This window comes from Leucoraja erinacea, chromosome 8 (assembly GCF_028641065.1).
Source record: "Leucoraja erinacea ecotype New England chromosome 8, Leri_hhj_1, whole genome shotgun sequence".
NCBI lineage: Eukaryota > Metazoa > Chordata > Chondrichthyes > Rajiformes > Rajidae > Leucoraja > Leucoraja erinaceus.
Window position 1 is genome coordinate 558275 of NC_073384.1, and position 13665 is coordinate 571939.

A 13665-nucleotide genomic window follows, 5' to 3' on the forward strand; every position below is an offset into this window, starting at 1 on the left:
ACGCAGAGACACACATAGATATACACACACTCACAGAGAACAAACACAGGCATGTGTGTGTGCACACACACACACACACACAGAAACACACACACACGTGCACACATACACACACACACACACATGGACACACACACACACACACACACACGTACATACACACACACACATATACACACACACACTCACACACGTACACACACACACACACACACACACACACACATGCACACACACACACACACACACACACACACATCTCACATGCACACACACACACACGTACACCCTACACACACACACACACACACACACACACAGGCTAGCTCCTGCCACCACTGAACCCTTGCACATTCACACACACACAGGTCACACCACACACACACACACACACCACACCCTAACACACCTCACACACAACACATGCACGTACCTTCACCCTCCACACGTACACACACACACACACACACACACACACACACACACACACACACACACACACACACACACACACACACACACACACACACACACACACACACACACACACACACACACACACACACACACACACACACACACACACACACATACACACACCAAATCCATCGCCAGTGCCGTGGAGGTTTCCCCCTCGACTGTGATCATTCAAGAACAAAAAATGCGCAAATATTCCTTTGTGCTATAAAACCACATACAAATGGAACTACAAACCCGCTTTCTAAACGGCCTAAATTATAAAAGGCAGCAGGTCCCAATAAGCCTTGCATGCCTACACACACACAAAGCCCTCTCTCCAGTCACTGCCACAGTGCCCGCTGACGGGGGGGTGGGGGGGTGGGGGAGTCCAGTGGCTCACAGCTCTCAGCGAGAGGGGAGGGGTGGGGAGAGGAGAGGGGAGGGGAGGGAGAGAGGGAGGGGAGGAAAGAGGAGGGGAGGAAAGAGGAGGAGAGGAGTGGGAGAGGGGAGGGGGGGGGAGAGGGGAGGGGAGGGGAGGGGAGGGGGGAGGGGAGAGGGGGGAGGAGGTGGGGGGGAGAGGGGAGGGGGTGAGGTGGGGAGAGGGTGGGGAGGGGGAGAGGGGAGAGGTGAGGGGGGAGAGGAGAGGGGAGGGGAGGGAGAGAAAGAGGGGGAGGTGGGGATTGGTAGGGGGGATGGCGAGAGGGGAAGGGGTGGGGAGAGGGGTCGGGGAATCGAGGACCAGAGGCCACAGGTTTAAGGTGAAGAGATTTAATGGGAACCTGAGGGGTAACATTTTCATACAAAGAGTGGTGTGTGTATGGAACAAGCTGCCAGAGGAGGTAGTTGAGGCTGGGACTATCGCAGTTAGCCAGGTACATGGATAGGACAGGTTTAGGGGAATATGGACCAAGGGGCAGGCAGAGGGCAGTGTAGCTGGGAAGGTGGCCGATTTAATGGGAATCTGAGGGGTAACCTTTTCATACAAAGAGTGGTGGGTGTATGGAACAAGCTGCCAGAGGAGGTAGTTGAGGCAGGGACTATCGCAGTTAGCCAGGTACATGGGTAGGACAGGTTTAGAGGGATATGGACCAAGGGCAGGCATGTGGGGCTAGTGTAGCTGGGACATGTTGGCCGGTGTGGACCGAAGGGCCTGTTTCCACACTGTATCACTCAGTGACTCTAAGACAATAGACAATAGACAACAGGGGCAGGAGTAGAGGCCATTCGGCCCTTCGAACCAGCACGACCATTCAATGTGATCGTGGCTGATCATCCCCAATCAGTACCCCGCTCCTGCCGTCTCCCCATATCCCCTGACTCCGCTGTCTTTAAGAGCCCCATCTAGCTCTCTCTTGAAAGTATCCAGAGATCCGGCCTCCACCACCCTCTGAGGCAGAGAATTCCACAGACTCGCCACTCTTGTTTCCTCATCTCTGTTCAAAACAGCTTGCCCCTTATTCTTAAACTGTGTGGCCCCCGGTTCTGGACTCCCCCAACATCGGGAACATGTTTCCTGCCTCTTGCGTGTCCAAACCCTTAATAGAAACATAGAAACATAGAAAATAGGTGCAGGGGTAGAGGCCATTCGGCCCTTCGAGCCTGCACCGCCATTCGATGTGATCATGGCTGATCATCCAACTCAGTATCCTGTACCTGCCTTCTCTCCCATACCCCCTGATCCCTTTAGCCACAAGGGCCACATCTAACTCCCTCTTAAATATAGCCAATGAACTGTGGCCTCATTAATCTTATATGTTTCAATAAGATCCCCTCTCAACCTTCGAAGGCAGGAGAATGGGGTTAGGAGGGAGAGACAGATCAGCCATGTTTGAATGGCAGAGTAGACTTGATGGGCCGAATGGCCTAATTTAGCTTCTGTGACTTATGAACTATTGAACACTTGTTTTGGAGATACATCATGGAATCAGACTGTTTGGCCCAACAAGTCCACACTGGCCATCAATCATCCGTCCATATGAGTTCACACCAGTTCTACGCTGCACGCTAGGGGCAATTTACCGAACGCTAATTATCCTACAATCCTGTACCTGCTTTCCCTAATAATCGTAATATCGTAGTAATAATGGTATATGTTTCAATGAGAGGGGGAGGGGATATGTATATGTATCACTCTACGACTGTACAGAGGCTGTATAGAGCTGGCATCAGCCTGCGGTGGCTTACCTTGTTCACTGCTGTTGTCCCCGCTGTGTGATGTGTGGCCCCCACTCGAGGGTCCGGGGGTCCCCCCCGACCGTGTCGACGCTGTGTCATCGTGGTCTCTGTTCCAAGTCTGGAGGAGGGGAAAGGACACTGATAAAGGAACTGAGAGCTGACCACTCACCAAAGTAGATGTAGACAAATATACACACACACACACACACACACACACACACGCACACATCTTCTCCATAGAAACATAGAAACATAGAAATTATGTGCAGGAGTAGAGGCCATTTGGCCCTTCGAGCCTGCACCGCCATTCAATATGATCATGGCTGATCATCCAACTCAGTATCCCGTACCTGCCTTCTCTCCATACCCCCCTGATCCCTTTAGCCACAAGGGCCACATCTAACTCCCTCTTAAATATAGCCAATGAACTGGCCTCAACTACCCTCTGCGGCAGAGAGTTCCAGAGATTCACCACTCTCTGTGTGAAAAAAGTTCTTCTCATCTCGGTTTTAAAGGATTTCCCCCTCATCCTTAAGCTGTGACCGCTTGTCCTGGACTTCCCTAACATCGGGAACAATCTTCCTGCATCTAGCCTGTCCAACCCCTTAAGAATTTTGTAAGTTTCTATAAGATCCCCTCTCAATCTCCTAAATTCTAGAGAGTATAAACCAAGTCTATCCAGTCTTTCTTCATAAGACAGTCCTGACATCCCAGGAATCAGTCTGGTGAACCGTCTCTGCACTCCCTCTATGGCAATAATGTCCTTCCTCAGATTTGGAGACCAAAACTGTACGCAATACTCCAGGTGTGGTCTCACCAAGACCCTGTACAACTGCAGTAGAGCCTCCCTGCTCCTATACTCAAATCCTTTTGCTATGAAAGCTACTTGGAGTATCACTTTGTCGTGGTGGAGAAGCTCGTGTGGACCTGAGATCCTGAGAGCGATGCCGTCTGGAGCTATCGATGTTCCTGGTAGGGCCACCCATGGTGGTAAGGTCGAGGGGGAGGTCTCTGACAAAAAGCCAATCCAACCAAGACCTCAATGGTGGAACAGGCGGAGGACGATGGCTGACCTTAGTGGAGCTAACGTCACAGCGGCTGGGAAGGCGGATGAAGGCTGCGGCAGGAAAGGGTCTCCGGTCGTCTTGGACTCCATGCCACTGGATCCTGACCCAGATCTGTCAAGGACCCCACGTGGGGTGGCTGTCTGTCTGTGCACCAGTCTCCCCACGTTAAACAGGCGTCCCCCATGAGAGGACAGTCATACTAGTTTCGAGTGACTGCTGATGATGATACATATATCTATACACATAGACAGACACAAAAAGCTGGAGTAACTCAGCGGGACAGGCAGCATCTGTGGAGAGAAGGAATGGGTGAAGTTGTAGCTCGAGACCCTTCTTCAGTCTGTAAGGTCTCGACCCCAAAACGTCACCCATTCCTTCGCTCCAGTGCCTGTCCCGCTGAGTTACTCCAGCTTTTTGTGGCTATCCTCGGCTTAAACCGACCTCTGCAGTTTTCAAGAGAGATTTAGCTCTTAGGGCTAAAGAAATCAGGGGATATGGGGAAAAAAGCAGGAACGGGGTACTGATTGGAGATGATCAGCCATGATCACAATGAATGGCGGTGCTGGCTCGAAGGGCCGAATGGCCTCTACTCCTGCACCTATTGTCTATGTTTTCTAAATTATTGCTGGCATTGTGTAGCTAGTCATGCACTCGTTTGTCCTGGAAATAAAAGTAGACTTTCCTATGTAGGTTAAACATTCAGAAGTAGGACACAACTTTCGGAAATAGATCAAACTTTCAGAAATAGGGAAAAAGTCAAAAAGCCAAGAAAACCTCTGCGACACGTTGCACTAACGCCTGCAGCAGAGGGGACAAAATAACATCGGTGACTTCTCATCAATCCCGCTGCGCTATCCAGCAAAGCCTAAAACACCTGCACCCTTTGTGGGGCTGTCCCACTTAGGTGATTTTTTGGGTGACTGGCGCGAAATTTTCAACATGTTTAAAATCTTTCGGCGACAATTTTTGCTGACGCAGGTGTTGCCGTGGGTTGCCGCCAGGTGCGTTAGGTGAATTCCATTAAAACTAGTCCCTGGCAGTCGCCTAAAGATTTTTTACGGGTACTGCCGGCGTCATTGACCGACGTATATCAGGGTCGCCGAAAGATTTTGAACATTTCAAAAATCCAGCGGCGACAAAAACATGTTGCGACACTTGAGGAGGCGCCGCGCGCCAATACGCCGTCACGCCACGTATTTTTCGGCGACGGACACGTCCAAGCCTGTTTTCTAATGAGTCTCTTGCCCGGAGTAGGGGAATCGAGGACTAGAGGACATAGGTTCAAGGTGGAAAGCATCTTGTCCGGGAACATTACCATCTGGTTTGGGAATTGCTCTGCCAAGGACAAGAAGGCTCTGCAGAGAGTAATGTGTTCGGCCGAACGCACTATGGGAACTTCACTCACCCCCCCCTGCAGGAACTATACATCAGGAGGTGCAACTCCAGAGCCAACAATATCATGAGAGATCCCTTCCACCCCTTGCAACGGACTGTTCCAGCTGCTACGGTCAGGCAAACGCCTCCGTTGCCATGCGGTGAGAACGGAGAGGTTGAGAAGGAGTTTCTTCCCAGAGGCAATTCGGACTGTAAATGCCTATCTCACCAGGGACTAACTCTACTGAACGTTTTTCCTTCCATTATTTATTATGTAAAAGAATATGTGTGTTATGATTGTGTTTATAATTTGTTTGGTTGTTTTGTTGTTTGTCTTTTGCACAAAAGTCCGCGAGCATTGCCACTTTCATTTCACTGCACATCTCGTATGTGTATGTGGCAAATAAACTTGACTTGACTTGACTTGACTTGAAAGGGGAAAAGATTTAATAGGGATCTGAGGGGTAACGTTTTCACACAGAGGGTGGTGGGTGTATGGAACGAGCTGCCAGAGAAGATAGCTGAGGCTGGGACTATCCCATCGTTTAAGAAACAGTTAGACAGGTACATGGTAGGACAGGTTTGGAGGGATATGGACAGGTGGGACAAGTGTAGGTGGGACATAGAAACATAGAAACATAGAAATTAGGTGCAGGAGTAGGCCATTCGACCCTTCGAGCCTGCACCGCCATTCAATATGATCATGGCTGATCATCCAACTCAGTATCCCATCCTTGCCTTCTCTCCATACCCCCTGATCCCTTTAGTCACAAGGGCCACATCTAACTCCCTCTTAAATATAGCCAATGAACTGTGGCCTCAACTACCCTCTGTGGCAGAGAGTTCCACAGATTCACCACTCTCTGTGTGTAAAAAAAATTTTTCTCATCTCGGTTTTAAAGGATTTCCCCCTTATCCTTAAACTGTGACCCCTTGTTCTGGACTTCCCCAACATCGGGAACAATCTTCCTGCATCTAGCCTGTCCAACCCCTTAAGAATTTTGTAAGTTTCTATAAGATCCCCTCTCAATCTCCTAAATTCTAGAGAGTATAAACCGAGTCTATCCAGTCTTTCTTCATAAGACAGTCCTGACATCCCAGGAATCAGGGGTTGGACAGGCTAGATGCAGGAAGTTTGTTCCCGATGTTGGGGAAGTCCAGGACAAGGGGTCACAGCTTAAGGATAAGGGGGAAATCCTTTAAAACCGAGATGAGAAGAACTTTTTTCACACAGAGAGTGGTGAATCTCTGGAATTCTCTGCCACAGAGGGTAGTTGAGGCCACACAGTTCATTGGCTATATTTAAGAGGGAGTTAGATGTGGCCCTTGTGGCTAAAGGGATCAGGGGGTATGGAGAGAAGGCAGGTATGGGATACTGAGTTGGATGATCAGACCAAAGCCTGCTGGATCTCCCAGTTGTGAACCATGTTAACTCCCCCATTCCCACACTGACCTTCCTCTCCATTGTCAGGGTGAGGCCACCCACACAGGTACTGGAGCAGCAGCTCCTCATATTCCACTTGGGCAGTTTACACCCCAGCGGTATGAACATTGACTTCTCCAATTTAGGGTAACTTGAAAACCCTCCCCATGTCCCCCACAACACTGCCCCATCATCCACACAGTTATTTCTCCCCTCCCCCCTCCCTTCCTACATTCCTCCTTCTAGCTTCACAAATCGCAACTGACCCTCTCAGTCACTAGGTCGGCTCGGTGGCGCAGCGGTAGAGTTGCTGCCTCACAGCGCCGGTTCAATCCTGACCACGGAGTTTGCACGTTCTCCGGGATTTTCGGTTATAGACAACAGGTGCAGGAGTAGAGGCCATTCGGCCCTTCGAGCCTGCGCCGCCATTCAATGTGATCACGGCTGATCATCCACAATCAGTACCCCGTTCCTGCCTTCTCCCCATATCTCCTCACTCCGCTATCTTTAAGAGCCCTCTCTTGAAAGCATCCAGAGAACCGGCCTCTGAGGTAGAGAATTCCACAGACTCACCACTCTCCGTGAGAAAATGTATTTCCTCCCGCACTCCAAAGACGTGCGTGTTTTTAGGTGAGTTGGCTTGGTGTAAATGTGAAAAATGTCCCTGGTGTGTGTAGGGTGGTGTTAGTGTGCGGGGATCGCTGGTCGGTACAGACTCGGTGGGCCGAAGGGCCTGTTTCCGCGCTGTATCTCTAAACTAAACTGACCCAAGCTAAACTAAGAGGGCATATTGGCACGCAAAGCATCCACTATTGAGGTCTCGCACTGGTCATGGTGGGGAAAGCTATGCGTTTCTGCTGCAATCATCATTCATTAACAACTGTAGGATCTGTATTCCACAAATGGGATTTCCAGCAATCTAAACCTATGATTATTTATTGCGCAGGTCAGAGATTTGTGCAGCTTTCAAGGGATAAAGATTTAGTAACTTTTGTAAATAGTACAACCAACCAGTCGGCAAAGGGAAGCCAGCAATAAACTGCAAGGATAATAAAGGCGGTCGGGCAGCTTCTCACCACCCTGCTGATGGCCAGGCAGGGCAGGGAGTTTGTGCAGATCCAGGCTAATGATGAAAGGGGTTAAACAGGCTCAGGCATGAGAACAGGTTGCACAGACAAAGCTTACAGCCCCTTGAGTTTAGCAGATTAAAAGATGAGCTAATCGAGGTTTCACCGCGATTAAAGGAATTGATAAGGTAGACAAGGGAAGGGAGCAGTCCCCTTTGATGGTGTCAGTGGGGAGTGGCTGGGGTGGGGGAGGTGTGTGCGCGTGTGTGTGTGTGTACATGTGTGTGAGTGTAACCTTGTTGTGTGCTTGTGTGAGTTGCGTGTGTGTGCCTGTGTCTATGTGTGTGTGTCCCTGTGTGTGTGTATGTCCTTGTTTGTATGTGGTTGTGTGTACATGTGTGTTAGTGTATCTCTGTTATGTGCTTGTGTGAGGTGTGTGTGCCTGTGTGTGTGTGCGTGTGTGTGTGTGTGTGTGTGTGTGAGTATGTGTGTGTGTGTGTGTGTGTGTGTGTGTGTGTGTGTGTGTGTGTGTGTGTGTGTGTGTGTGTGTGTGTGTGTGTGTGTGTGTGTGTGTGTGTGTGTGTGTGTGTGTGTGTGTGTGTGTGCGTGTGTGTGTGTGTGGTGTGTGTGTGTGTGTGTACGTGTACGTACATGTGTGTGTGTGTGTGTGTGTGTGTGTGTGTGCGCATGCGTGCGTGTGCATGTGTGCGTGTGTGTGTGTGTGTGTGTGTGTGTGTGTGTGTGTGTGTGTGTGTGTGTGTGTGCCGTGTGTGTGTGTGTGTGTGTGTGTGTGTGCCTGCGTGTGTGTGTGTGTGTGTGTGTGTGTGTGTGTGTGTGTGTGTCCCTGGTGTGTGTGTGTGTGTGTGTGTGTGTGTGTGTGTGTGTGTGTGTGTGTGTGTGTGTGTGTGTGTGTGTGTGTGTGTGTGTGTGTGTGTGTGTGTGTGTGTGTGGGTGTAGGCAGGTTGAAAGCACAGAGTCTTGTCACCAGAGTTGGGGAACCAGGAACTACAGGCCACAGGTTTAAGGTGAGAGGGGAAAGATTGAATAGGAACCTGAGGGGTAAGTTTTTTCACTCAGAGGGTGGTGGGTGTATGGAACGAGCTGCCAGAGGAGGTAGTTGAGGCTGGTACATTAAAGACATTTGGACAGGTACATGGATAGGACAGGTTTGTAGGTAAATGGACGAAATCCAGGCAAATGAGATACTGTAGACACAAAGTGCTGGAGCAACTCAGAAGTCAGGCAGCATCTCCCTGAAGGGAAAGGGTGGGTGACATTTTGTGCAGGGACACTTCTTCAGGCAAATTAGACTAGTTTAGATGGGGCATCTTGGTTAGTATGGATGAGTTGGGCTGAAGGGCCTGTTTTGTTGCTGTATGAGTCTATGACACTACATCGGACAAGTTTACAATTAGAGTTGGTACATTAATAGCGACATTAGGAAGTACTTTGTCACATAATGCACTGTGCAAATCCAAATACTCCATTAGGAAACACATGAGCCCACCCACAAGAACATCGCAGTACAGCACAGGTTCAGGCCATTCGGCCCACAACGTCCATGCTCAACATAATGTTGAGTTCAACTAATCTCCTCCACTCTGCATGGTCAAAAGACCTCCTCTTGCCCCCATCTTCATGCTCACAAGCCATAGCAGCACAATCAGGCCATTCGGCCCATCGAGTCTACTCCACCATTCAATCATGGCTGATCTACCTTTCTCTCTCAACCCTGCTCTATCTTCAGGGGCGTGTTTGTTTTACGCAGGGCGGCCCGGTGGCGCAGCGGTAGAGTTCCTGCCTTACAGCTCTTGCAGCGTCAGTGACCCAGGTTCGATCCCGACTACGGGCACTGTCTGTAAGGAGTTTGCACGTTCTCCCCGTGACCTGCGTGGGTTTTCTCCGGGTGCTCCGGTTTCCTCCCACACTCCAAAGACGTGCAGGTTTGTGGGTTAATTGGCTTTGGTATAAATGTAAATTGTCATTGGTGTGTGTGTGTAGGATAGTGTTAGTGTGCGGGGATCGCTGGTCGGCACGGACTCGGTGGGCCGAAGGGCCTGTTTCCACGCTGTATCTCTGAACTAAACTCAACTAAACCAGCAATGTTGTGGATGTTGAAGATCGACACAAAAATGCTGGAGTAACTCAGCGGGTCAGGCAGCATCTCGGGAGAGAAGGAATGGGTGACGTTTCGGGTCGGGACCCTTCTTCAGATGTTATGGATACAGTTATAACATCACAGTTTAAGAATAAGGGGTTAGCCATTTAGAACAGAGACGAGGAAACACTTTTTCACACAGAGAGTTGTGTGAGTCTGTGGAATTCCCTGCCTCAGAGGGCGGTGGAGGCCGGTTCTCTGGATGCTTTCAAGAGAGAGCTAGATAGGGCTCTTAAAGATAGTGGAGTCAGGGGATATGAGGGGGAGAAGGCAGGAACGGGGTACTGATTGGGGATAATTCAAGCCAACTCATCTAAAAACATGCACGTCTTTGGAGTGCGGGAGGAAATACATTTTCTCACAGAGAGTGGTGAGTCTGTGGAATTCTCTACCTCAGAGGCCAGTTCTCTGGATGCTTTCAAGAGAGGGCTCTTAAAGATAGCGGAGTCAGGGGATATGGGGGAGAAGGCAGGAACGGGGTACTGATTGGGGATGATCAGCCATGATCACATTGAATGGCGGTGCTGGCTCGAAGGGCTGAATGGCCTACTCCTACTCATGTTGTCCATTGTTAGCTAGAGGTTAAATCGCTGAATTAGCAGCACAAGGCACCATGGATGTGGATCTCAACGTGGCAGCTGCAGAATATAAATTCAACTAATTACACAAATCTGGACTGAACGCCCATCGTTCTGTGATGGAGACTATAAACATATCTGGTTCGCAAATGTCTGGCAGGAAGGAGGTCTGGGCTGGGCCAGACATTCACACAGTGTCTGGCCCATGTGTGACTCCAGGACCGTCAGTCCATTTCAATTTGGCCACCTCATTGTGGACAGACTGGGGAGGTAACGAGAGGGGAGGGGGCGTCCAACAATTAGAGAGATCCCAGGTAGACACAGAGTGCTGGAGTAACTCAGCGGGTCAAAATTTGAGGAAGGACATTCTTGCTATTGAGGGAGTGCAGCGTAGGTTCACCAGGTTAATTCCCGGGATGGCGGGACTGTCATATGCTGTGAGAATGGAGCGGCTGTGGGCTTGTACACTCTGTGGAGTTTAGAAGGATGAGAGGGCATCTCATTGAAACATATAAGATTATTAAGGGTTTGGACACGCTAGAGGCAGGAAACATGTTCCCGATGTTGGGGGAGTCCAGAACCAGGGGCCACACACAGTTTAAGAATAAGGGGTAAGCCATTTAGAACAGAGACGAGGAAACACTTTTTCTCACAGAGAGTTGTGAGTCTGTGGAATTCTCTGCCTCAGAGGGCGGTGGAGGCCGGTTCTCTGGATGCTTTCAAGAGAGAGCTAGATAGGGCTCTTAAAGATAGCGGAGTCAGGGGGTATGGGGAGAAGGCAGGAACGGGGTACTGATTGTGGATGATCAGCCATGATCACATTGAATGGCGGTGCTGGCTCGAAGGGCCGAATGGCCTACTCCTGCACCTATTGTCTATTGTCTATTATCTCTGAGAAAACCCACGCAGGTCACGGGGAGAACGTGCAAACTCCGTATAGACAGCACCCGTAGTCAGGATCGAACCTGGGGAACTTTAAGCGCTGTGAGGCCGCCCTTGATGGGCCGAATGGACTTAATTCTGCTCCTATCACTCATGACCTTATTTGTGTTTGGCTTAATGCAACAAGCCTGGCTTACAGAGGAACAAAGCCACAGACAAACTCATACCCAGCAACCTAGTGCCACAGACCAGAAAACAGATGCTGCTGCTGCTTATCGCTAGCTGTGTGTTCAGTGTTGCATCAAGATTGGGGAAAAAAAATAAAATTGGTTGTAAATTAAATTTTGCAAGGAATAAAACAATTACTGCGAACTGACCTCCCACTTCTGCACTTTGTCACAAGGACAGAAAATAATCTAATATCCCTCACAACAAGCTCGTCAAATGCAGTAGTTTCAGTCCTAACTGAAACGGCATCTATACACGCCATGGTTAAACGTACGTATTATCATCTAGTATCAGATTAGGGAACAATAATTCAGCTGTCTTTGAAAGTTAATAAAATGTCTTTCTTCTTTGATGCGGGCAAAGGCTGTCTCCCAGTTCCAGCTCCAAGTGCCTGTGTGTCTGAGCACGGAACTGAGCCAGTATTCACAATAGACCATGTTACCTCACGGTAAAGGTTCAACGGTGAAAATTGGACGCTGCATTTATACAGCACCGCTCACAACGAACAATGAGCTGAACTGAACCGAACTGCCTTTGGACAAACCAGGAAACCGTGGCGAAAAGAACATGCAGTCGGAGGGAGAACATGCAAACTCCACACAGGCAGCACTAGAGGATTGAAGCAGCGTTCAGGGAGATGTCAGACGATGTCACTACCTGCTGCAACATTCCTTCTTCTTAGGCCCCTTGGTCGTGGCTGACCACGAGTGTCTCCAGGGTTGGAGGACGCCTGCCTGTGCGTGACTTTGTTTAACGTGGGGAGACTGGTGCACAGACAGACAGCCACCCCACGTGGGGTCCTTGACAGATCTGGGTCAGGATCCAGTGGCGTGGAGTCCAAGACGACCGGAGACCCTTTTCTGCCGCAGCCTTCATCCGCCTTCCCAGCCGTTGTGACGTTAACTCCACTAAGGTCAGCCATCGTCCTCCGCCTGTTACACCGTTGAGGTCTTGGTTGGATTGGCTCTTTGTCAGAGACCTCCCCCTCGACCTTACCGCCATGGGTGGCCCCACCAGGAGCATCGATAGCTCTACGGGCGCTGTCTGTACGGAGTTTGCACGTTCTCCCCGTGACCTGCGTGGGTTTTCTCCGGGCGCTCCGGTTTCCTCCCACACTCCAAAGACGTGCAGGTTTGTAGGTTACTTGGCTTGGTATCAATGTAAATTGTTCCCAATTCAATTCAGTTTAGTTTATAGTCACATGTGCCGAGGTACAGGGAAAAGCTTTTGTTTCGTGCTAACCAGCCAGCAGAAAGACAATACAGGATTACAATCGAGCCGTTGGACTCGGGTGGGCTGGATCTCTAAACTAAATAATTGCATCCCTCAAACAGTCTGTATAGTTCCCTGCAGTGTGCAGGAAGGAACTGCAGATGCTGGTTTGAACCGAAGATAGACACAAAATGCTGGAGTAACTCAGCGGGACAGGCAGCATCTCTGGGGAGAAGGAGTGGGTGACGTTTCGGGTCAAGAAGAAGGGTCACCCGTTCCTTCTCTCCAGAGATGCTGCCTGTCCCGCTGAGTTACTCCAGCATTTTGTGTCTTTCTTCAGTGCTACATTGGTGTGGCAAGGTAGGCTGTTTTGTTTGGGTTCTTGCAGTTGGAATCCATATCACACAGTCCATCACACACACACCACACTCCCCACCATTGTAGATGTAGCCCAGTCCATCACACACACCACACTCCCCACCATTGTAGATGTAGCCCAGTCCCACACACACACACACACTCCCCACCATTGTAGATATAGCCCAGTCCATCACACACACACCACACTCCCCACCATTGTAGATGTAGCCCAGTCCCACACACACACACCACACTCCCCACCATTGTAGATGTAGCCCAGTCCATCACACACACCACACTCCCCACCATTGTAGATGTAGCCCAGTCCATCACACACACCACACTTCCCACCCATTGTAGATGTAGCCCAGTCCATCACACACACACACACACACCTCACTCCCCAACTAGGAAGAGATGTAGCCCAGACCCATCACACACACCACACTCCACCACCATTGTAGATGTAGCCCAGTCTATCACACACACACACACACACTCCCCACCATTGTAGATGTAGCCCAGTCCCACACACACACCACACTCCCCACCATTGTAGATGTAGCCCAGTCCATCACACACACACCACACTCCCCACCATTGTAGATGTAGCCCAGTCCATCACACACACACACACCACACTCCCCACCATTGTAGATGTAGCCCAGTCCATCACACACAC

General features: G+C 50.0%; 1 protein-coding gene across 1 annotated transcript in view; it reads right to left on the minus strand.

Moving 5' to 3' along the window:
- The window catches only part of LOC129699216 (homeobox protein Meis2-like), a 270723-nt gene that overhangs the window by 206313 nt on the left and 50745 nt on the right, over positions 1-13665 (minus strand). The window contains 1 exon segment of the mRNA XM_055638833.1: positions 2644-2854. Within this exon segment, the coding sequence (XP_055494808.1) occupies positions 2644-2854 (211 nt within the window).